The sequence below is a fragment of the Mastigoproctus giganteus genome, chromosome 5, assembly GCF_048544385.1.
Source record: "Mastigoproctus giganteus isolate SK-2022 chromosome 5, ASM4854438v1, whole genome shotgun sequence".
Classification (NCBI taxonomy): Eukaryota; Metazoa; Arthropoda; class Arachnida; order Uropygi; family Thelyphonidae; genus Mastigoproctus; species Mastigoproctus giganteus.
In genome coordinates, this window is record NC_143579.1 from 237,865,309 (window position 1) to 237,892,164 (window position 26,856).

The window sequence follows — 26,856 nt, forward strand, 5'->3', positions numbered from 1 at the left end:
GATGGATTGCAAATTAGCAACACATACGACACACCCAATATTCTTCCTGATGAAGTAGAACATGCATTGAAGAAAATGAAGAATCAGAAAGCCCCGGGGGAAGATGAAGTTACTGTAGGGTTGTTAAAATTGGGAGGAAGAGACATAACACAAAACTGGCAAGGCTCTTCACAAAGTGCATTAGAAAAGGTGTGACACCTAAGCAGTGGAATAATGCAATCATAGTTTTGCTGCATAAGAAAGATAAATTGGAAATTATAGACCAATTAGCTTGTTATCCCACATCTACAAGTTGTTCACAAGGGTCATTACTAGCAGATTAGAAAGAATACTTGATGAGAATGAACCGAAAGAGCAAGCTGGCTTTAGGACTGGATTCTCAACTATGGACCACCTTCACGTATCACAGCTAATGGAGAAAGCAAATGAATATAAAACACCATTATGCCTGGCATTTGTGGATTATGAAAAGGCATCTGACTCCATACAGCATAAGGCAATGTTTCAGGCAATGGAAAGACAAGGCACACATACCCCACATATTATGATTTTGAAGAAAATATATGAGACTGCTACCTCATTTATTAGACTAGACAAAGACAGTAGGAAATTTAAAATCGAGAAAGGAGTTCGACAAGGAGACACTATCTCCGAAGCTGTTTACTGCTGCCCTTGAGGAAGCTTTCAGAAGATTAGACTGGTCGCAGAAAGGAGTCAATGTGAACGGAGAGCATTTATGATTTGCAGATGACAAATCATTTGCAGATGACTAAACCATTTACGATTAGCAGATGACATTGTGGTCATAAGCCACGATCCCAAAGAATTAGAGGAAAATCTTAATCAGTTATGAACAGTTAGTAAGGATTTTGGACTAAAGATGAATATGGCTAAAACAAAAGTAATGATGAACAAGTATGCCACGGAAAGGGAAATAATGATTGAAGGAGCAGTAATTGAAAAGGTGGAGTCATACACTTATCTGGGACAAGTTATTAGCTATAATAATGATAAATGGCTGGAAGTCAAGAGAAGAATAAATTTTGGATGGATAGCATTCAGGAAATATAGTCACATACTGAAGAGCAATATCCCAGTTTGTCTGAAACTTAAAATAATGAATCAATGTATACTCCCCACCATGACTTATGGAAGTGAAACTTGGGCACTCACCAAAAGAATGGAAGAGAAGCTGAGAACTACACAGCGAAGAATGGAACGAATTATATTGGGAATCAGACTGTTAGATAAGAGAAACACGTGGATTAGGCAGCAAACTCAAGTAAAGGACATTCTTATCAAAACTAAAGAACTAAAATGGTCTTGGGCAGGACACATAGCTCGAAGACATGATGACAGATGGACAAAGAAAATAACAGAATGGTACCCAAGAGGAGCTAGAAGAAAACCTGGAAGACAAAGGCGGAGATGGATAGATGAAATTCATGAGTTTTTGGGTAGTAAATGGATGGCCAGTGCTCAAAACAGAAGGAACTGGAAAGTTGCTGGAGAGGCCTTCATCCTGCAGTGGATTGAAAATGGCTGATGATGATGATGAATAAATGCTTTACAATTGTTGCAAGCTTTGGTGTAGGCAGAAAATGAAACTGAAGAATTAGAAACAAGCCAATTACGATATGCAACATTCTAAAGCATATTCGCTAAAGAAAATAATGTAATATTGGCACAGCTAACTTCACATTAAGGCATAGTGTAGACACTTATACAAGTAATGTTCATCCAATTGTTATTCCCCAATCCACACAAATGCCATATAACTAAGCTTTCGTTATATTACTAATTATTGTAAGCATTTATTTATATAATTCCTATAGATGTAGAAATGTTTATCTGAACTTAATGCAACAAAGCATTTGTTTGTATAATATTTAAAATAAAGAAAGTGCTTTCTTATACTCAGGGACAATCACACAAGTTAATATACAAAGATAACTCCAACTTACTTTGCCATTCTTGCCATTACACTTTCAGATCTTTGTAGTGCACAGACATCTGCAGTAGATGGCAAATGATGTTCCTCTTGGTAAGTTTCAAACCTGGACTTCAAATTATTCAAGTTTATTGGCAAATTGTCAAGGCCGTAATCTGGCTTGGTATCAGCTACAGTTTCAAAAAAAAAAAAAAAAAGTTTAGATACCTTTAAAGGACAGTTTTGTTCATGAAAAAATGAAAAAAACTCAGAACAGCAGGTGACATTCGATCTAGGTTATGTCAGTTTAATCCAGAGTTTAAACCATAATGGCAAAAACACAGGTTAAATGTTAGCTTTTTAAGCTTAAAAAAGCAGAAAAATAATTTGTCATACATAGGTAAAATTAGCTAAATATATTCCTTACTCAAAAAAACTTATACCATATGCTATTCTTACTCTTTTGTGAGTAATGCTAGAAAATTTAAAAAAGTATGACCTTTCTCAAGTCCTTTTTTATATTTACATCCTTATTATGATCTTTGAACCAGTCCATATCCACTGATCTCTACATTCCAAGAAAGATGGGTATTTTTCACCTACACCCCCCCCCCCATAATATTCAATTTGCCTTCCAGAAAGTATTCAGAGTGCTTACTCTTTGCAGCTATACCTCAAAGGGTAACAAGATTAAGTGCAAAAAAAAAAAAAAAAAAAACCACCAAAAGTTTAATCCTTTCTATTTCTTCCTACTTTTTCATATCTGCTCATAGCATCATTTATGTTCAAGATGATGCTGTGGTTGAAAGCTTGTATATTTGACCTGGCAAAATTTTAAGCAGAAAGAAGAGTACTTTGCAAAGTAACAATGCAGTCACAAAAGAACTGGATGCAGGGAATAACTTTGATATTATATTCTTGAATCTTAGAAAGGCTTTTGATACTGTTGCACATGTTGGAACAGGGTGGCATTGGAGGCAAATTGCTGCTATGGATAAAGGGATGGTTGAGTGGCAGAAGACAGAGAGTGGTAATCAATGGACACTGCTCAACGTGGACTAATGTTATTAGTGGAGTTCCTCAGGGTTCAGTGTTGGGTCCATTGTTGTTTTCTGTATTTATAAATAATATTGATGATGGTATATCAAGCTTAATGTCCAAGTTTGCAGATGATACAAAGGTTAGCAGGGTTGTTAAGGACACTACTGATGCAATGCTGCTGCAACAGGATCTGGAAAGGTTGAGCAGATGGGCTGAGAAATGGCAAATGAAGTTTAACATTGATAAATGTAAAGCTGCATATGGGAAACAGCAACCCCAGAGCAACGTATCAACTCTGTGGTACTACACTGACAGTGATAGAGAATGAAAAGGACCTGGGGGTAATTGTGCAGGCAGATATGAAGTTCTCTGAGCAGTGCAGACGGGCTGCAAGAGTAGCTCATGGTGTCTTGTCAATGATATACAGAAATTTTTCTAGCAGGGATAAGGAGGTGATTAACCCCTTGTATAAGGCAATGGTCAAACCACACTTTGAGTACTGTATACAGGTCTGGAGGCCTCATTTCAAGAAGGATGTAGAGCTGTTGGAACGAGTACAGAGAAGGGCAACAAGATTAGTGAATGGAACAAAGGGTTGCTCTTACGAAGAAAGGCTTAAGTTTTGCAAATTAGTGTCTGGAGAGTAGGCACCGGCAAGGTGATCTGATAGGTGTTTAAAGCCTTGAATGGTTTGAGCATGCTCAATGCTGATGGGATTCTTCCTCTTTCTCAGAATAATTACCCGAGAGGGCATAAATTCAAATTGAGGAAAGACAGATGTAGGATAGATGTGCGGAAATTTGCCTTTATCCAGCGGATAGTTGGTTGGTGGAAGAGACTTCCATCCCCTGTTGTGGAAGTTGATAGCCTAAATAAATTTAAGGCTCAGCTGGACAGGTATTTCGAACGAACGGAGGGTGAAGCGGAAGTTTTTTTTTTTTTTGGCTGATGCTGCATAAGCTTGTTTTCTTGCATCATATGCCTCTACTAATGCTAATCATGGAGGAATGTGTGTGCATGGGATGAAGACATCTAGAGTGCTTTAAGAAAGCAGCAGCAAATGCAGAAGGAATTAATGGAGTAGTATCATATCCCACAGAAAATAACAATCCATTCAGAATATGCAAAACCGATTCCTCAATCGTGAAATGAAGTTGTGACAATTTTTTTTTTTAATACAGATAATATTCCATTTTACTATTGTGAAACTATCTGCATTTAAAGATCTAGTCCCAGCACTGCAACCTGGTTACTTCCCTTTCAACAGGAAGGCTTGGATGGATCATTACTGATAAAAATTATATCAGTAAGTTGAAGAAATTCAAGGATAAATTGACTGGGAAAGAGGTAACTTTAACTAATGGAGTAATATTCACAATCAACTGGTTATAGCAACATGTATTCATACTGCAGGTAAAGCTGGGGTTCAATTGCTATACTGGATAAATTTTTGAAGTCCTCACAACTGAGGCAGACTGTATTTAGCCAATATAAAGCAGGAGTAGGGTTTCTCCCATGAATTATTCCAAGATTTTTAGCAAGCACAACATGCAAATCAGCTTGGGAAAACACTTCTACAAAAAAAAAAAAAAAAACAACATCATACAGATATGAGCAACAAGCTCTGGTGCCATCATTAAATGCAAATTTTATTTTACCTGCAGTTGCCAAGGTGGAAAAGTCAGCTCACTAACTCATATTTGTAACACACTTCATGGTTTTTCACAATCCTATTTCTGATGATTATATAAAATCATGAAATTGAAACAGACACTGAGGGTGACTTGTTTTATTAATGATTACAATTAATACAAGGAACATAAAGTTTATCATTATAACCTATTCAAATTACTGTTGGATCAGAAACTCCAAGATGCAGCTACACTGTGTAGCCGCATCTTGGTATTGTAATGCAAGCTTTATTTGGTTCGGTCCATCAAAAGCTCACCTCAAACACACGTTCATTCTAGACAATGAAGAAAGGATCAAGTCCTGAAGCCACTCTATTTGGAATATGATGCATTTCAAGCATATGGATGGAGTGACAAATAGGCAATAATGGAATCATATAAAAAAATATAATAAATTAAAAAATCCTGTTCTGATTACATAAGAAATACCATTTCCTCTTTCAAGTACTCAGTCAAAATCTAAAATGGCAGAAAGGAATTATTAAAAGATAAAGACATAAGGATGATCTGTATTTTAAAGATTTCTTCAGTAGTCTTATGACCTATCATGGCATTGGTAACAAGAGGACTACTGTCCTCCAATTTAAAGTTGTCTGTGGATGGATTCCTTTTGTATTTATAATTTGCAGAGAATCATGCTTTTGACACTCCAGAAAGTAAATAATTCCAAAAATGGCAATGATGTTAAAGCTGGTTTATTGAATGTAGTAGTCATGATTCTGTTATAACCAGACACTGGAAAAAGGTGTAGTGAATTCTTAATGAAATTTACTTGAATTGAGTAATGGCAATAATGGAATCACCATTCAATTATTGCCATTACTCAATTCAGAATCACTATATCTTCAGTGATGAATAAAATTCAATTAAAAGATCCTCTGCCTAAGAACCATATCAGAATTAGTAGAGACATATGATATGATGCAGGAAAGCAAGCTTATACAGCATCAGCCAAAAAAAAAAAAACACACACACACCTTCCCATTTCACCCATCCACTAGTTCCAAAGGTTTGTTTAGTTCTGCCTTGAATTTGTTTAAGCTATCAACTTCCACAATGACAGATGGAAGTTTGTTCCATCAATCAACTACCCAATGGCTAAAGGAAAACTTCTGCACATCTATTCTACAATTATCTTTCCTCAATTTAAAAATATGCCCCCTGAGCTTACCCCCAGGTCTCTTTCATTCTCCACTACTCTGGGGTTACAGCTACCCATATACAGTACTTTGCATTTGTCAATGTTAAAACTTCAGTTGCTGCTTCTCAGCCCATCTTTTCCAGATCCTGTTGCAGCAGCATACTGTCATTACTGTTATTAACAATCCTCCCAACCTTTGTATCATCTGCAAAACTTTGACATTAAGCTTGATATACCTTCATCAATATCACTGATAAATATACAAAACAACAATGAGCTCAACACTGAACCCTGGGGGCCACCGGTAATAACATTAGTCCACGAAGAGCAGTATCCATTGATTACCGCTCTGTCTTCTCCCACTCACTCATCCTTTTATCCATTATAGCAACTTACCCTTAATCCCATACTGCTTCAATTAGTATAGTGGATTCCGGTTATTTGTGCCACCAGTTAATCGGGGCAAATCTTAAAAAACAGAACCCAATCGAGAAATTGGCCAGGGTTTACTTCACTTAATTAGGACAACATGCCGTTTAATCGGGGCAGGAGACTGCAGCACTGGAGATTACCCTACGATTGTCTTCGACCATACCATGAGGTTCGGTTGGATTTTTGGAGGTCACAACCATAAAACAATTAGCAGTCACCTGTTTATTGGTTTTTTCTGTTAGTGCAATCTATTCAATCTATCAAACGAATAGTAAACTCGATCTTATTGAATTTGTGATAATACTGACAGTTGGAATTCTGTGGGTTATTATGGTGAAATGTGTTTACACTTCCATGGAATCTTCAATCATATAAAAAAAATTAATTTTCAGAATCTTCTCTTCATTCCTATTTTTAAAGCTTCGTAACTCGTTACTCCATTCTCACTTGCAATTTGTGTGTGCCATGTTCTTTGTTACTGATTGCTTATCTTTTTACTGTTTTAAATTTTAACCCCCACCCACAAATGTCAACTAGTTAGTATGTACATATTACAGTACGTATTAATTATTCTGATTTTCACGTATCATTTAATTTTTTTAATTGGTAAGGTAATAAAGGGTAAATTTGTGCTTAATATATCTTTACTTTTATAGCCTGTGGATAATATTCCTCCTATTTTTGATAATTAGAATAGTAGTTTAATAGAATTAAAATTCAATTCACAAATGTGATCACAATGATCGGCGCTTACTACACATTGTATATTGAATGATACTTTACTATGGTGACTCCGTCATAAATGTGATTTGATTGTACAAGTGAACCAATTGTAAAGTGGGGGTCCATTGAATTTTTAACTTTTTTTTTACTTGAAACTTTTGAATAATTGGAGCTCTTGTTTGTTTGTTATTTGGTTTTTAGGAGCATTAGCAACATTCCCTGCCCTTTCCGCATCTGATGGTGATGGGCTCGAACCCCGGTCTAATCAAGAAGCGTATGCTACGCACTGCTGCTCCTTCCCACCTGGCTATGGAGGCACCCAATAATTGGAGCAGCCACTTAATCGGGACAAAATGCACTAGTCCCAAATAACCAGAATCGACTGTATAATAACAGTATCAAAAGCTTTCCTGAAATCGAAGTACAGTAGATTCCGGTTATTTGGGCCAACGGTTAATCGGGGCAGCCGTTTATTTGGGACAAATCTTAAAAAATAGCCAGGGTTTACTTCGCTTAATTGGGACAGCATGCCGTTTAATCGGCGCAGGAGACAGCAGCACTGGACATTACCCTATGATTGTCTCCGATGGTACCACGTGGTTCGGTCGAAAATTTGGAGGTAACAACCATAAAACAATTATCAGTCACCTGTTTATTGGGCTTTTCTGTTAGTGAAATCTATTATAAACGAACAGTAAACTCGATCTTACTGAATCTGCGATAATACCGACAGCTGGAATTCTGTGGGTTATTATGGTGAAATGTGTTTACACTTCCATGAAATTTTCAATCATAAAAAAATTAACTTTCAGCTCTTCTCTTCATTACTATTTTTAAAGCTTTGTAACTCGTTACTCCGTTCTCACTTGTGCGTATTGTGTTACTTGCAATTTGTGTGTGCTGTGTTCTTTGATTGCTTATCTTTTTACTGTTTTAAATTTTAACCCCACCCACAAATGTCAACTAGTTCGTATGTACTTATTACAGTACATATTAATTATTCCGATTATCACGTATTATTTAATTTTTTAATTGGTAAGCTAATAATGGGTAAATTTGTGCTTAATATATCTTTGCTTTTATAGCCTGTGGATAATATTCCTCCTATTTTTGCTAATTAGAATCGCTGTTTAATAGAATTAAATTCAATTCACAAACGTGAAAACTTCGGATAATTGGGGCAGCCACTTAATCGGGCCAAAATGCACTAGTCCCAACATGTCCCAAATATAAAATTATTTATCATCCAGTTCCTTTGTGACCACGTCATAGTATCCAATTAAACTGGTCAAACAAGGCTTCCCCCTAACAAACCCATGTTGTGTCTGAATTATTACTGCTGTCTTGTCTAGATGATCCTGCAATGCTTCTTTAACCAGTGACTCCATTATTTTCACTGGAACAGAAGTCTAACAGGTCTGCAATAATTCATGTCACCCTCTGATCTCCATTTGTGAATTGGAGATACATTTGCACATCTCCAGCCTGTGAGGACTTTCCCTGAGTCTAAAGGATGCTCTCATAATTATGGCTAAGGGTTTGCTTACTTCCTTTGCCACCCCCTTTAATATAACTGGATAGATCATCACCCCAAGTGCCTTTCTTATGTTTAACTTCAACAATATCCTCAGCTTTGCTCTCAGTTATTACAAAATCATTTAACTCCCAGTTAGAATTTGATAAACATCTGGCCCTCTACTTGAATGAATGTGTGTGTGAATGTAGATGCAAAATACTCAGTTTGGCAGCTATCTAAGAATGATCACATCTACAGTCAAACCATTGATATCAAGTGGACCAATCTGATTCATACCCTTCCTTATATTAATAAAGTCTTTGCTGGGTGTTTTTTTTTTTCCCCCATCCATTACCAAAGATTTCTCAATCTGCCTTTGCTTACCTAAACTCCTTTGTGACTTGATTACAGACCAGCTTATATATAACCACAGGCTTTGTGTCACCTGATAATTTATATGCATCCCATGCATTTTTATTCTCTGCCACGTGTCATTTGTTCATCTGACATCCATTTGGGCCTAAACCTAGAACAGTATTTCTTAGTTGGAACAAAAAGCCTAATAGCTTCCAAGATTACTTTGCAATTAGAACTTGCTGTTGGTAACATCATCAGTTGGTCCCACTGTATAGAATTTAAAAAATCTGAGACCACTGTAAGCACCTGTATGAAAGCAAAAACCCTTCCATTATCTCCCCAGGGAAACATCTGGTGAGTATGGGCTTGGCACAACCCAGGGTCCTGAGCTGGATATCATCATTCTTCTCTCTCTCAGGGTAACTTGGGATTTTTTTTGGCTGGTGCAGTGTAAGCCTCAGGCTTCCTTGCACCTTATAGCTAATAATAATATTCCTGATGGTAGTTACATCTTTAAGTAAATATCACACCAGTACACTGATCACTGGCCACTTAGTGGTTCCTTTATCTGCAAATTCTTAATGCATGAATAATCGCTGCTGATATCAGATCAAGAGTGTTACTCCCTTTGGTTACCTCTCTAACATGCTGCTGTAGAAAACAAACATCCAATTAATCCAAAAAGCCTTGCTAATGTGCAAGTGACAAACCCACAAGTTCCAGTCAATATCTCAGAAGTTAAAATCTCCCATAAGGGACTGATACACTTTCTCTGTGTAATTGTTCATTGTACTCAGTCATTAGGCCTATAACAAACTCCTACCCTCATTTTTGCTTTCCCAGTGCTTATGTCACACCAAATTCACTCAACATTGCACTGTCCATCTATGTCAACTGGATGCACTTCCTTAGATTGTGTATTTCTTAATTAACAACTATTATGAATCAACAGGGCTTACCTTTATTTTTGATATAGGAAGCTTCTTTTCCAACTCTCCTTGTCCAACTCGCTAATAATTCATGGGGAGGCGATATCAATTTTGCAAAACATTGTCATAAAGTTAGATTTTGGAGGTCTAAACAGGCTAATAATTAAGGATCGATTTTTCTTTTTGGTCTTGTGGCTGGAATTTTGAGTTAAATTTAGGGGTCTAATAATTGGGTAAGGGGCGGGGGTTATTCTCTACATTCCTTAAGTTGGACTAGAACTTTTAGGGGTATCATGTTCACAGGAAGAGAGTTACTCACCTCAAGGTGAGTAACTCTTCATGAGGTGAGTAACTCTCTTCCTGTGAACATGATACCCCTAAAAGTTCTAGTCCAACTTAAGGAATGTAGAGAATAACCCCCAACCTCTACCCCCCACCCCTTACCCAATTATAGGATACTACACTCTAAAATTTAAACTGGAATCATGATGAGAGTGGTCACACAGACCACTATTCTTCAAACCAATTTGTACCCAAATTACTTGACTGCTGGCCATGGCAGGTCAGAAATCAGCTGGAAACTATGAATTAGGATAAGATGGTAATGTACTGGAGAGCTATATATCTGTAGATGCAAGTACCAATCATGGGTAAAAGTTTTAAATATGGAGGACTATCTACCACATGACAACTGAAGAGTTAAGCTTCAGCTTGTGGTGCTTGTTCTATCATATCTAACTAACTCTTCTTCACGATGATACAAAGGTTGGTGGGGTTGTTAATTATAGTACAGTGTGCTACTGCAACATGATGTAGAAAAGTTGGGCAGAGAAGTGGCAACTGAAGTTGAACATTGACAAATGCTTAGTATCAACTAAGTGGTACCACACTTAGGATGGTAAAAAAATGAAAACGACCTGGGAGTAATTGTGCAGTCAGACATGTTGACAAGACTTCTTGCTTAGATTATGAACGTGAGGGGGCATAAATTCAAATTGAGGAAAGAGTTGTAGAACAGATTTGCAGAAATTTCCCTTTAGGTAGTTGATTGCTGGGACAAACCTCCATCTGTTGTGGAAGTTGATAGCTTAAATAAATTCAAGGAGAAATTGGACAAACTTTTAGAGAGAATGGATGTGTGAAGTGTTTTTTTTTTTTTTTTTGCTGATGCTACATAAACATGCCTCTACTACTATTACAAGATGGAGTATTTTCCAAGTTTGGAATTATGCAGTCAACTCTGGAATAATTTAGGTGTCCAAAAATGTGCTACTGCATGCTATAATGTACTCATAAGTTCAGATTATTATAAATAATCTAGAGTAACAGCTAGTTTTTACTAATTGTTGAGAATGTTATTCTGAGCAATTAGTTTTAAATCCTGTGCTTGGTTCTTATCCCATAAGAACCAAGCACATAAGAATACATAATTCATATTTTTAAGAGCAGACCTGTTTACTGTTTAAGTTTCCTTAATTTATTTTTTATAAAAAACCTTGATACTAATATAAGAAATACATTTAAAAATAACTATTTCAAAAGAATATTCACCAAAAATATCACATATGATACTTTTCCAATGATAGTTGAGTTAATGAATAGACACATTCAGTGAACAATGAAATAACAAATGAATTCACATTATTGCAATACTTTGACTCGCTCATCATTCAGGCATGAAGAGTGGGTCAAATTCAAGTGTATCTTGCCCTATCGTGTCGCATATATGGTCCTACCCATGATAAAATACAGACTTGCATTGAAACACGTTTGAACACACTAACAGCAACTTTAAATTAGGTCTCTGAAAAACATCTGGCACAATGCATTACAGATGCTTTTCGATGAGCATTCATATGCTATAACCTATACGGTGTGATGTATTGTCATGTATAACAAAAGTTTCTCTACTTGTTTTAAGGGTGTTTCATTTTACAGTATAAATGAAGTTGTAAATTACAAAACTACTTACTCTATTTGACCTACCTGGCGAAGAAAGTGAGAAATTATACAAGTATGATTGCCAGGATCAGTCGAGCAGACTGGGGGCTCAAAAGAAAGAACCTGACAATCACATACAGTGCAATGTTCCTACCTGTTATCACCTATGAAGTTAGTGCGTGGTTCACCCAACTGGCCATAGTAAGAAATCGGAATAAATTAGAATCGATACAAAGGACAATACTACTCACTATTACCAGAGCAAATCACACCTGTGCTACACTTTACCTGGAAGCCAAAAAGGGCTTATATTATATTCTTAAAAAGGACATACCCACAGAATTTCTGGGGATAGCCCTTGATACAGACAACACCTTCAATGCTGAAAGAAAAAGAATAACCACAAAGCTCCACGAGCTATGACAAACAAAGGGGAAGCAGAAACCAGAGGTCTGGTTACCAAAAGGTTTCTCCCACAGGTGGCAATGGTTAGTCCAAAGCCGCCTAAGTGATATGCCCCTGGACTTTTTACAAGGACTTTACGACCCGAAAGATGAAACTAACCTCCGTAGGGCTGATTGATGACCAAAACTGCACCTGTGGCAAGAGTGAAGACTGGACACACATTCTATATGAATGTATAATTTATGACATCCCCAGAACACAGCAAATAGCACTGATTGGCCTCCTTCCCGGGGGAGAAATAAAACCTGTTTATCATAGAAGATAAAAATTATCTTCAACAACAACCTTCACACAGTAAGTATTCGAAATGCACAGAACTATCCAAAGAATGGCAATTCAGCCCCCCAGCAATTAAACAATCGATAGTTAAAATTGCGCATGTTTCCCACCACGCTCAGATGACTTAAAAACTATCAAGATAGCAGTATTCTGTGCCCTGACAAACTTGGGGCACCACACAAAATAAGTAACCATGGGGGAGATGTACAGGCAGCCAGGGAAGCAAACTAGCCGAAAAATATCACTAAGCTAGTAGAGCAAGGGGACGCAATGTAGAATGAATAGGCTGGGCATTGAGTGAAAGAGGATTATAGTAAAAGGGAATAAATGTCAGTTTTGGTGAAAGAAAATGACCGATCATGAGGGAAAGAGAGTGAATGAATATTATGGTGAATGGGAATGAGTGGAAGAGCAAATGTAGTTGGTCAAAAGAATACAAAGTTAATAACTTACATTACTTTATATATACTAATAACACAAACACTGTCAACTGCATTCTCCCCTGGCCTGCACAACAAATGAAGAATAACAGTAAGTTGAGGTGCCCAGAGAGTGCAGAAAGCAATAGTCAAATAAATGACATGAAAGTCAGAAGAATGAATGAGTGTAAGTGTGTTAGAAAAAGAACAAACCATAAATGTTACAGTTAAGTACACACACTAACCCCAGTTTTAATCTTTTATATTCTTGCTTATTTAGCTTAACTATTGTGCATTAGTATTTAAATTTACATTAAACATCATTGCACCCCCTCCTGATGTGTGAAAAAAAATGAGTCCAAGTAGGAAAAAAAAAGTATAAAAATGCAGATTATGAATGAAGTTCTCTACAACCCCCTTGGCAGTGGGGGGAAGACACTGCAGCTCTGCTGCCAACAAGCCATTTGGCCATCTGAACTGAGTAATTAAACCTGGTTCCCTTTAAAACCCCATCCCCAGATGGGGAAGCCAAGTCTGTCCCCTTACTTTGCCTGGTGGGCTCATCCCACTAAACTCTTTGGAGATGCCTACTCTATCGTCCCCATTCTTCTACCTGTTTCCCTCCACTCTTCCCCTTTCTAACTAAACCTACTGAATACATCCCTAAAAATGCTGCCAAATTCTGATCAATGTCTAAATCCAACCATTTTCTTGTAAACTTCTGATCTTTCCAAATTCTAGTGTTCACCCCCCTTTTATTTATGTATTGCCAGAGTACTTAAATAATATACTGGGTGCTTGACTTGCCTTCTTGTGGCAATGGTAGGTCCCAATGGCTAGATGGTCAGAGAAACAACACTACACAACAAACAACTCCTCCCCACACACTTTAAATCTCTGGCCTCCACAGAGCTGTGTCACACGTACAAATAATACAATGTGGAGAACCTCTGGTGCCATCAGACAACTAATACACTTTACTTTCATCATCATTATCATCAGCCATTTTCAATGCACTGCAGGATGAAGGCCTCTCCAGCAACTTTCCAGTTCCTTCTGTTTTGTGCAATGGCCATCCATTTACTACAAACAAACTCATGAATTTCATCTGTCCATCTCTGTTGTCTTCCAGGTTTTCTCTTTGCTACTCTTGGGTACCATTCTGTTATTTTCTTAGTCCATCTGTCATCATGTCTTAGAGCTGTGTGTCTTGCCCAAGACCATTTTAGTTCTTTAGTTTTGATAAGAACTTTACTTGAGTTTGCTGCCTAATCCATGTGTTTCTCTCTCTTCTTATCTAACAGTCTGATTCCCAATAGAATTCGTTCCATTCTTCGCTGTGTAGTTCTCAGCTTCTCTTCCATTCTTTTGGTGAGTGCCCAAGTTTCACTTCCATAAGTCATGGTGGGGAGTATACATTGGTTCATTATTTTACGTTTCAGACAAACTGGGATATTGCTCTTCAGTATGTGACTATATTTCCTGAATGCTATCCATCCAAAACTTATTCTTCTCTTTACTTCCAGCCATTTATCATTATTACAGCTAATAACTTGTTCCAGATAAGTATATGACTCAACCTTTTCAATTACTGCTCCAATCATTATATCCATTCCTGTGGCATACTTGTTCATCATTACTTTTGTTTTAGCCATATTCATCTTTAGTCCAAAATCCTTACTAACTCTGCATAACTGATTAAGATTTTCCTCTAATCCTTTGGGATCATGGCTTATGACCACAATGTCATCTGCAAATCATAAATGGTTTAGCTATTCTCCACTCACATTGACTCCTTTCTGCAACCAGTCTAATCTTCTAAAGCTTCAAGGGCAGCAGTAAACAACTTGAGATGCGTCTCCTTGTCGAACTCCTTTCTCAATTTTAAATTTGCTACTGTCTTTGTCTAGTCTAATGAAGGAGGTAGCACTCATATATATATTTCTTTCAAAATCATAATATGTGGGGTATCTATGCCTTGTCTTTCCAGTGTCCGAAACATTGCCTTATGCTGTATGGAGTCAAATGCCTTTTCATAATCCATGTAAGTGTTTTATATTCATTTGCTTTCTCCATTAGCTGTGATATTACGTGAAGATGATCCATAGTTTAGAATCCTGTCCTAAAGCCATCTTGCTCTTTCGGTTGATTCTCATCAAGTATTCTTTCTAATCTGTTAGTAATGACCCTTGTGAACAACTTGTAGATGTGGAATAACAAACTAATTGGTCTATAATTTCCAATTTCTTCTTTCTTATGCAGCAAAACTATGATTGCATTATTCCACTCCTTAGGCACCACACCTTTTCTAATGTATTTTGTGAAGTCTTGCCAGTTTTTGTATCGTGTCTTTCTCCCAATTTTAACAACTCTACAGTAACTTCATCTTCCCCCGGAGCTTTCCGATTCTTCATTTTCTTCAACACATGCTCTACCTCATCAGGTATGTTGTATGTGTTACTAATTTGCAATCCATCTTCCCCACTGCTGGCATCATTCCCTCGCTCCTTGTATAACTCTTTATAGTAGTCTTCTGCTATTTGAATTATGCCTTCTCTGCTATTTATAAGTACACTATCACTATTCTTCAGGTTCATTTGTCTTTCTGTATTACTGCTGATTTAAATCCTTTGTTTTCCCTTAATGCTTGTTCTACTTTTCTTGTGATAAACTTTCTTATATCCTCTCCGAGTCTAATGGCTTTGCATAACTCAGTATATTCAATTTTCTCCCTGTCAGTGTTTTTCTTGCTCTTCATTTGTCATCTTCGGTTCATCATTACCTATAGGTTTCTTGGGCCTTATCACTTTCAGAAAGTTGTAATATTCCTCGTCGATATCTTGGTCCTGAGCAGTCTGCAGAAGTTCAAACTTGTTCTTAAGTTCCAGTACATACTGCTTTTTCTCCTCTTCTGTTATCTCAAAGACCTTTGTATTATTTACAGGAGTCAGTTTTTTCCTTTCCTTTGATCTATATCAAGTGTGCATTTTACCATTCTGTGATCACTTCCAACATTTACCTTGTTCAGGACAGTAACATCATTCACGATATATCTTCTGTTAGTGAGGATGAAGCTGATTTCATTAGTTGTTAATCCATTTGGGCTCTTCCGTGTCCACCCTTTTCTTGGGGGAAAAAAAAAAAGGGTTCATTACTGACATTCCTCTAGATTCTGCAAATTCCAAGAGTCTCATTTCTTTCACCAATTCCAAAATTTCCTATAGTTCCCCTTTCTGCACTGTTTTGTCTCTTTCCAACCTTAGTATTGAAGTCCCCCATAATGATAGTATAGTGAGTTTTCTGTCCATCTATAAAGACCCTCAATTTCTGTGTACATTTCTTCAACCTCTTCATCGTCATGGCTCGATGTTGGTACATAAAAGGACACTTTACTTTACATTCACTTTATTTGTCCATGTTTCAAGAAGGAAAGCCATTGTGGCTTCCCTACTTGAAACATGAACAAAATATATCGTCCCCACCCCCAATACTCATCACCTTCCTTTTCAAACTGCTGCCATAGTTTATCCAATTTATTAATAAAACTGAAACCAGATGTATCACATACTGATAACATCAGTGCTTTTTTTTGTTAAAAAAAAAAAAAAAAAAAAAATATAGGTGCCAGTACTCATTCTTTACTATCAGGAAAAATTGAAAATTAAAAGGACATGAAAAGTACAGTACTCTAAAAAATTATTTCCTGATATTGTTACTTTAGTAGTAATGTTTTTGGAATAAGAACAACTAAGTATATTAACACACTTTATTAATCATAAATTTATTATTCAAGTATATAAAAAATAAGTAATAAGTAAAAAAAAAAAAAGTAAAAAATAAAGTTTTTATAGAATATTCCAAATTTTTGAGTTCTCATCCAACTCACTATGCTGATTTCTTTTCTTACTGTTTGTGTCTGTTGCTGAATAACGTTTCTGAAGCAGCCACAAATCGACATAACTTGTGACAATATCGGTGACAAGAGCAGGAAAATGTGGACAACAAAGCCATTAAACCTTCTAAACATGAAATGTTGGCATTTGGTAAGAATGAAGTTAGAAAATTGTCAGTTAGGCTTCAGTTAAATGAAAAAGAGATAAAATTTGTCCATTTCAGGAATACCTAATCGAAAAGACTGTTTTGGGAAAATTGAAGAGCATTTGATGAACGCTCCAAGTATGATACCAATTTCATCACATCAATGTGAACGATCATTTTCATAAATTAATCTGATCACAGACCAACCAGAGCTTCATCGATGACAAAATCAATTTCTTCTCTAATATTTCTTAAAATTGTAGGCCCACCAGTGACACTTTGATCCAGGAAATACATATTCTTGTTTATACTCTGGCATGACCACCAGGTCAGTGGAGTTTACAATAAATCAATCAATACAAATAGTCATATTTAGCAGTCACAAGCTTAAACCCCAGTCCACTCAAAGAGTGCATGCTACTGCACTCATGTTCCTGACTCAGCTACGTCAGACCTAAACAAGAATATGTATTTGCTAGATGCATGTGTGTCAACTTAAAATTTCCTAAGTTGCCTGAAAGCCAGAAGTGTGAGCAGTGCGTACACTTCTCCTAAGCCGTTCATTATATGAAAATTTTCTTCGCTCAATGGAAACTATTTTAAATGTAATTTCCAAGGGGAATTCAGAAATTTGCTGTAAAGGGAGTTCGTTAAACAGAGGTCTGACTAAGTAATTTAGAATTCTAAAAATAGTTTTTTAAGTTTTATATAGAAAATATCTTAACAATACAGTGAAATATGCAAATTTAGTTAAATAACTTTAAGCTTATTTGAATAGTAGGTAAACATGTAAAAAAAAAAATTTATAGAATATTACAAATTTTAAGTGAACTGCATCCAAATGTCACACGTCACTTAATAAAGGTGCCAGTGTGCCTATCGTTGTGTACCATCCCCCCCCCAAAAAAAGCACTGGATAACATAAATTACATAAAAATAAAATTCACTTTGTTTAATTTACCGTATTTTATAAATGGTCAATAATAAATCAGCCTTATTTTGTTTCAGTTCTATTTTCAACAGTCCACTAGTAAATAATTTTCAATATGTAAAAAGTCTTCAACAGTGAAACAGACAGCCCAGAAGATTGTCACAAATCTGGAATTTACTTAGGGACTTAAACTGCAAAAATGACAGCTGCCTCACCCCCCAAAATGTTTTGAATAATAAATTGGAAAAATGAAAGTATTCATATTCAAAGAAAAGCTATATATATATATATATATGGTTAAGCAAGTATTCATATTCACAGAATATGAATACTTTTTTTTTTTTTTTGTTAGTTGTTGCCACATCAGCTTCTGTGGCCATAATGCACCCCCCAAAGTTTTTGCATTTTACTCTGATCCAAGCCCAAGGCAGGATTCGAAAACGTGACCTGAAACTTGCTTAACTAACTTAACTTAATTCATATTCACACACACACACACACACACACACACACACACACACACACACACACTTGATTTAGCCGACCGGGCTAGCCGAGTGGGTAAAGTACCTGCCCGGCAACCCAAAGGTCGCGGGTTCGATTCCCGCCTCGGGCTTGGATCAAAGTACTGCAAAAACCTTGGGAGGTGCAATATGGCCACAGAAGCCGATGCGCCAACAACTACCAAATAAAAAAAAAAAAAAAAAAAAAAAAAAAACACTTGATTTATCGGGATCGGATTAACTGGGACACTTCAAATATATATATAAAAGTTTAGTTTGTTTTAGTGCGTCACATCAATTGTTGTGTTCCGTTGCCCTGCAAAAAGACAAGTTTTGTTTTGTTATTTATGTCAGGGATGTCGGAAATTTTTTTATAATAAATATATCGTTTAGAAATCACGAAAATGATGGGTAAACAAGAGCTGCACTTTCAATCAATTAAACTTGAAATTATTCAAAAGTTTGAAAACGGTCCATCTGTTAAATCTCTAATGAATCATAATGTTGGTGACCAAACTATATGCAACATTGTAAAAAATAAAGGGACGCATTGTACTGGACATGCAAGTAGTGCGTGTAAATTTTTTTTATCTATTGCCATATTTTTTACGTAGGTTGCTGAACATGTTTCGATCCAGTAAGTCCCCGAATTATGCAACTACGGATTTACGTACATTTTTTTTTTTCACTCAATTTTTTTTTTTTTTTTTTAGGATTTTAAAATTTAAAAAAAAAAAAAAAGATTCTTACACAATTTATGGGTTTTTTTTATGACTGAAGATTTCTGTGAAGGGGACAGATGCATATTTCAACATAACAAAAAACCCACACAATTGAAGCTATAGGTCAGCAAACTTTTAGGCTCAGCGGGCCAGGTAGCAAGTTCGAAGATATTTACATGGGTAATTCTACTCAGAGCAGCAACAACAAAAAAAAAAAAAAAAAAAACACAGGTTCAAAATCTTGATTAGGAAGTGATATTTTTACATAATATTTATACTTGTAAAATAATAAGGAGTTTACCTCATATAGTATGTAGAACACTTCCGTATGATACTCCCCAGAAATAAAAACGTAAAAATCGACAACTTACATTAGAGTAAAATACAAATTAAAAACCAATTTAACACAATTAAAAAGAATCTAACGAAAATATTCAAAACGATTTTCTAGGAAAGAAAATCATTTTGAATATTTTCGTTAGATTATTTTTAATTGTGTTAAATTGGTTTTTAATTTGTATTTTACTCTACTCTAATGTAAGTTGTCGATTTTTTCGTTTTTATTTCTGGGGAGTATCATACGGAAGTGTTCTACATACTATATGAGGTAAACTCCTCTTATTATTTTACAAGTATAAATATCAATGTAGAATATATTGAGTATTACAACTCTGATTCATACTATATAATATTTATACACATGCTGACACTTACAAAAAAATGAATAAAATATTTCCATGTATTAATAAACATATTATAGAACTGGTTAAATTTTGTACTAATGCAACGAATGTAATTGTTTTTTCTGAGATAATATTTCATCATACTGGAGTTTGAAGTTAGTACTTCCTATCATTAAAGTTGTTTGCAAATCATCATCATCAGCCATTTTCAATCCACTGCAGGATGAAGGCCTCTCCAGCAACTTTCCAGTTCCTTCTGTTTTGACCACTGGCCATCCATTTACTACCCACAAACTCATGAATTTCATCTATCCATCTCCGCCTTTGTCTTCCAGGTTTTCTTCTAGCTCCTCTTGGTACCATTCTGTTATTTTCTTAGTCCATCTGTCATGTCTTCGAGCTATGTGTCCTAACCAAGACCATTTTAGTTCTTTAGTTTTGATAAGAATGTCCTTTACTTGGGTTTGCTGCCTAACCCATGTGTTTCTCTTCTTATCTAACAGTGATTCCCAATATAATTTGTTCCATTCTTCGCTGTGTAGTTCTCAGCTTCTCTTCCATTCTTTTGGTGAGTGCCCAAGTTTCACTTCCATAAGTCATGGTGGGGAGTAGACATTGGTTCATTATTTTGCATTTCAGACAAATTGGGATATTGCTCCTCAGTATGCGACTATATTTCCTGAATGCTATCCATCCAAAATTTGTTCTTCTCTTGACTTCCAGCCATTTATCATTATTACAGCTAATTACTTGTTCCAGATAAGTATGACTCCACCTTTTCAATTACTGCTCCTTCAATCATTATTTCCCTTTCTGTGGCATACTTGTTCATCATTACTTTGATGAACAAGCTAGGAAACCATCAAGACTTAAATGATTTAAAAAGGAAACCCTGATAAATTAGGTAAACCTGTCAAATATTTAAAACAGAATTTTGAGCAACTTAACACTTCCTCATTTAAGAACACAAACAAATGACGATGGAATAAGTGCATTTTATAAAATTGTAGAAATCATTGCGAAAACTGGTAGTGCTCATACAGTTGCTGACTACTGTACAACCCACATTAGACTAATTTCAACAGTGATGCATAAAAATCACTTCCAGCATTTTAAGGGCATTGCCATTGAGCAGCGATTCAATTCAAAAGGTGAATCGACGAGATGTCATTTAACATTGAAGAGCAGCTAACTGACAAACTAAAAACAAAAATTTTCTATTAATCAATCTGCTAAATAGAAATTACTGAATTTTCTATTCAGTTACTGACAATATGGCCCTTTCAATGGTATATGTTCGTTATTTTGATGGTGATTGTAAATTGCAAGAAGATATGTTGTTTGTAAAATCTATAGAAACTGACTGTACTGGAGCATCCATTTTTGCTACTGTAAAAACATGGTTTGATGCCAAATGATGGTGCTACCTCCATGGTTGGAAGACAAAGGTTTTATAGCCAATCTAAAGGAAGTATGTAAACTAAGTTCTTGCAATACACTGCACTGTGCACAGACATCTGGTTGCAAAAAATATTAGTCCAGTTCTTTATCAATCTCTCAGTAGTTATTAAAACCATCAATAAAATAGTCACATTGCAAATATGATTGCCTTCTCAGAAAATTGTGTGTTGATAATGTAGAACAGTATATGGGTCTTTAAGTACAGAAGTCAGATGGCTTTCTAAAGGAAACTGTAACAAGATTTTCTAAATCTTTTTGATAAGATTAGTTTTTTTAGAAAGCAAAGGAGACAGATTTAGCAAAGGAGGTCAGCAAACACAAATACAACATATACTATATGGCTCAGATTTTTCAAAAATCTTAAATGAAGTATCACTTCAACTTCAAGGGAAATTAATTATGGTGAGACTGCAAATGCATATTAAAAGCCTTCACTGAAAAACTGGAAATTTTTCAAAGCAATTTAATAAGAAAATTTCATAGTATGCAAGAGTTAGCTGAAATCAGTGAAACTCAACACCGAGGATGATCTTAAATTATTCAGATCATTTGTGTTCTTCAAAAGGTGAAATGAAAGATTTTCATATTTTTCTTTTGAAGTGAAGCCATGGATGTTAGATCCAACTGGATGTGATGTTGGATCTGCTAGTGAAGAAATTCAAGAACTCACTGAATTAAAATGTAATGAAGAATACAAATATAAATTCGAAAAAGGTGGAATGACTGAGTTGTAGGTGATCAAAAACAACTAAACTTCTTTATCCAACAATGTGGTCTGAAATAGCCATAGTACTTCTTTGTTTTCCAATGTCTTATATCAGGGGTCGGCAATCTTCAAGATAAGAGCCATTTCTGATCTAATTTAAAAAAAAAAAAAAAAAAAAAAAAGGAATCCGAAGAGCCATATCTCAGCTCAAGTTGTCGGAGGGGGGGAAATATTTATTAATATTGAAAAAACAAACATCCAATTAGGTACAAATTAATGTGACTTTTGCTGCTGAACTTCTTGCAAGTATGCCATAATTTATCTTTAAACATGCTGAGAGACTTGCATTGTTCAGATGGTTTCTTGATTTATTTTCAATATAGTTCATGTTCGAAAATATTTGCCTGCAGAAATACTTCGAACTAAATGCAAATATTTTCAACTTTATATACGTATCCAGTAATACTACTCCACGTATCAAACACAATTTGGTCTTGCTTTTTCAACTCATCTATCACAGTTCTTTTGTGTAAAATTGCAAGGGCAGCCCTTTGCCTCTCCAAATCCTCAATTTCAGTTATAAGCCATTTAGTCTTGCACTCCACATGTCCTTAATTAGTGCCTAACTGAAAACGGAAATCTTTGAACTACTTGTTTTGTAAGAGGAAAATATTGAATATTACTGATATGAATTCTTGTTTTTTATTGAAAATTATTAGTATACAGCCTTTCTTGAACATTTATTTCATCTAGTTACAAAACTTGTTAAGATATTGTGTATTGGTGGTTATGTATTAGATTAAAAAAAATTGAGTCAAATGGAAAAAAAAAAAAAAAAAAAAATTCTCATCCCTTTACATCATGCACAAAAGTAAAAACTGCACAATACTCATGACTATTTTTGCTAATCACAATGTAATAGCACCTTCCTTAAATGTCTACATGATATGGTACAAAAATTGAATAGAAAAATGTCCATTTCTGGTTGTATTATAAACTTCTAAAAACTGGCATCTCATCAAAAAAACAACTGATTACAAACAAGATATTTCAGTGGCACAAACTAAATAGTATTACTGACTAGAAAAAAAGTAATAATTTTCATAAATGTAGCCACTTTTAATTTAAAACTGGGGATCCCAGCTGAACAACTAGACATGTAAGAATGGTGGTATTAGTGCACACATTAAAACCACTGGCAGGTAGATCACAGTCATTACTTGGAAGATGAAGAAAGATTTTGTAGTAATTAAAGGTAAAGGAATAGGTTTTAATTTCAGAAAATGGGAATATGACAGTTTAAGGTGCTAAATGGTATCTATTAATTGGACAGACTGCAGAGGGAGGGCAAATACATCAGAATTATAGAATACCTTTAAAGCAGTAATCATAGAAGCCATGACACACACACAACTAAGAAAATATAGTATGAGGATGCCAAGATGGATGAATAAAGAGAGGGCAGACTAACAGAGCAGAAAATATCATGGGAAAGTTAAAAGAGCAAGGAAAAGTACTGAAGCCTACAACAGCTACAAATTAATTTGTAACAGTATCACATAAGGTATGGAAGGCCAAGGCTGAGCATGAGAAAAGCACTGGCTGAGAGAGCAAAGAATGGGGACAAGGAGTTTTTCACATATGTGAATACAAGAAAACAATTCAGATCAAACCTTTGTGTACAAGGGTCTGTGTACAAGGTTTTAATGACTAAAGTTCTGAAGGACGCTTTTTTTTTTTTTTTTTTTGGTAGCTGTTGGCTTCTGTGGCCATAATGCACCTCCCAAGGTTTTTGCAGTACTTTGATCCAAGCCCGAGGCGGGATTCGAACCCGCGACCTTTGGGTTGCCAGGCAGGCACTTTACCCACCTGGCTAGCCCGGTCGACTGAAGGACACACAAGGTCTAATTTAAGTAAGCTAATTTGATATACTGTAGTTACTCTGGAGCTGGATGTAAGGAACAATTTTGTCAGTTTATTTGGATTTTACAAGGCATTTGACTTAATCTCTCATGAGAGGTTGCTGCAAAGTAGAGGGCAGAGGGTTGTGATTAATGAATATTATTCAGATTGATGTAATGTCAGAAGTGCGGTCCAAGGATTGGCTATTGGAACACTGTTTCGGATTTTCATAAATTAAATCAACAAAGGGATAGAGGGTATGAGGTCAATTTCCAGATGTAGAGATGACTGAGGGAGTAGTTAATGATCACTGCAAAGCAGTGCTCCTTCAGGATAACTTGAACAGGCTTCAAGAATGGTCAGAAAAGTGGCAGCTGTTTCAATTCGGTAAAAATAAATTATACACTTGGTGGGATTGAATTAAAAACTGTAGAGGAAGAAAGGAGAGGAAAATTGTCTATTATTATATGGGCCGACATGAAGTTTTCTGGGCAGTGTAAAGAGGTGGCCAGGTTACCCCATGTCGTATTGATGATTTATCAAACATTATCCTAGAGATAGGGAGGTCATAATCCCACTGTAGAAGACAGCTGCAAGACATTTTGAAAATTGTATTGAAGCTCCAAGTATACAGAACTCGCCTGAAAAAAAAAAGCTTCCTGAAAGGGTTCAAAGACAGGCAAACTTGCATGGTGATATCAGCAAAAGTGAATCCATACAAGGTAAGACAGGCAGAATTTGTTTTAAAGAAGTCCAGAACTAGGGGCCATAAATTCAAATTACAAGGGAAGAGGTGTGGACTAGACTGTAGAAAGTTTCTTTTTGGCCAGTGAGTTGTTGATTAATGAAACAAGTTGCCTGTACAGGTTGTTGAGGCTGCCAGTTTGAAGAAATTTAAAGATCAACTGGATAGTTAATTACATGAAGAGTGAAACACAATTTGTATTTTCTTATCTTTTTTTGGCCAGTACAGCAAAAAGCACTGGTTTATTTGTGGCATTTCCATATTGCAAAAGTTCCCTTTCACGGATTTGAAACCTTCAAAACATACTCACTGGAAATTGCAAATCCATCCTACCGTGGAATATTGTTCCCACATCTGGAGCAGTATCTCCAAAACGTCTATCAGGGTTCTAGATTCCATTCAGAAGAGGGCAGTTAGGTTAATTAATGACTCATCTCTAACAGTCTCTCCACTCACTGCCTCATAGACGTACCGTTTCTGCTGTATGCCTTTTCTACAGATACTTCCATAGGCACTGTTCCGAATTGGGTTCTATAATTCCCGCTCTTTCAAAACAATTCGAACACGTGCCACCACCAGCCAACATCCATTTACTGTCCAACTTCGAACTCACAGAACCAACTTTTCATCTTCCTTGTTTATTTATTCAACTGCCATTTTCTGGAACAACCTTCCTTCATATGTATTTCCTGAAAATTAGTCTACAGAAGTTCGTCTAATGTCAACAAATATCTTCTTTTGTCTTCTCAACTTCTAACCCAAGCATGGTACTAAGTACTATAGGTTCTAATACCTCTCTTGTTTGGGATTCTCATAATCTTCAGATTGTTCACCACTGATACTCTAGCTCACGCTCGAGAATCATACAGCATAATATTCTGCCTAAGAGTTCTGGTCCCACAGGGAATAGCTAAAGTCAATGATTACTGCCAGGGAAATGCAAAATATACTGTTCAAAAAGGACAGGTGGAATAGGTACAGAATGTTTGCCAGAGGTTAAAGTTTTTGTAGATGTTAGTACTAATGAGATTATGAACATATGAGGTTTTATTTTGCAGATAAAGGACAATTCTGCCTAGACACAACAGAAGAGATTACATGAGCCTTGTCAATCAATTCAGACCTGAGAAACTTTTTACAGAGATGGGATATGCTTAAATAGCAGGGGTGCAAGACTATTTGCAGATACTGTAAAGGCAGTGTTAGGTGGGTCAGAACAACCCTAGCTTTGGAGGAATACATAGGTCAACATTAACAGAAGCCTGGAAAGCAAAAAAGATGTTGGTGATTAGAAGGGTAGATGAGGATCCTCAAGACACGCAAACACGTGGGCTGTGTTACAGTTACTAAAAGCAAAAACAGGTGCTTGTATACTTGCTTAATATATAAAAGGAGCTACAATGGATCAAATGCTATGTTATATTGATATTTAGAAAATAAGAGTACCTCATTTCAGCTTCGTAGGATGTCTTCCATAAAACTAATTTATGAATGATTTCCTTCCCCTAAGAAGGAAATCATTCATAAATTAGTTATCTCATTCTCACGATTTTATAAGATACTTTATTGTTGAAATTTATTCTTACATCATATTGCATTTCACATACTGTCTTCTGTCACTTGGTGGGGGGTTTGATGTGTTTTGGGGTCAGGTTAGGGCCTTCACCTAATCTTAATGGACCATGAGTGAGGAATACATAACAAATTATTTCAAGTGTGTTAGGTTTTAGTCGGTTATACTTGGAGAGTGTTGTATGAAAGACATCCTACGAAGCTGAACTGAGGTAATCTCTTATATATTTTCTAAGTATACTTGCTTGTATACTAACGCAAACTGATGAATTTGAAGTCACCAAATGCAGACATTGTAGGGATACCAAAATTATGGTGCCACTTAGACATACAGAATTCAAATATGGCCAGTAAAATGTGTATAGGAAGGGGAAGGGGGGTGTCAGAAATTGATTTGTGGTTAAATACACAGAATTAAAGGCGGTTTACAGTATATACTAGCTCAGGAACGGATTGTTCTGCTCATTGCTTTCAGTTGGGGAAAGAATTGCTTCATCATTGCTAGTATTATTATTTTTTTTTTTATTTTAACTGCTTTACTAAGGTGTTTCATTTATTATAGATATTCTATGTCAAAGTTACACAATCAGATCATTGTACATAATTTTGTTAAAATACTTGCCCGCATTCCACATGTAGTAGCAGTGGCATGTGATGCAAGAAAGCAAGTGTATGAGCTTACGCAGCATCAGCAAAAAAAAAAAAACACCCCACCATTCCTCCAAATGC

General features: G+C 35.9%; 1 protein-coding gene across 16 annotated transcripts in view; it reads right to left on the reverse strand.

The window, feature by feature from the left end:
* LOC150086311 (uncharacterized) overlaps window positions 1-26,856 on the reverse strand; it is a 452,317-nt gene that overhangs the window by 82,208 nt on the left and 343,253 nt on the right. For all 16 annotated transcript variants that reach the window (XM_090374473.1, XM_090374476.1, XM_090374471.1 and 13 more), the window contains one exon: window positions 1,965-2,121. In XM_090374473.1, coding sequence (XP_090230599.1) covers window positions 1,965-2,121 — 157 coding nt within the window. The remainder of the gene's footprint in view (window positions 1-1,964; window positions 2,122-26,856) is intronic.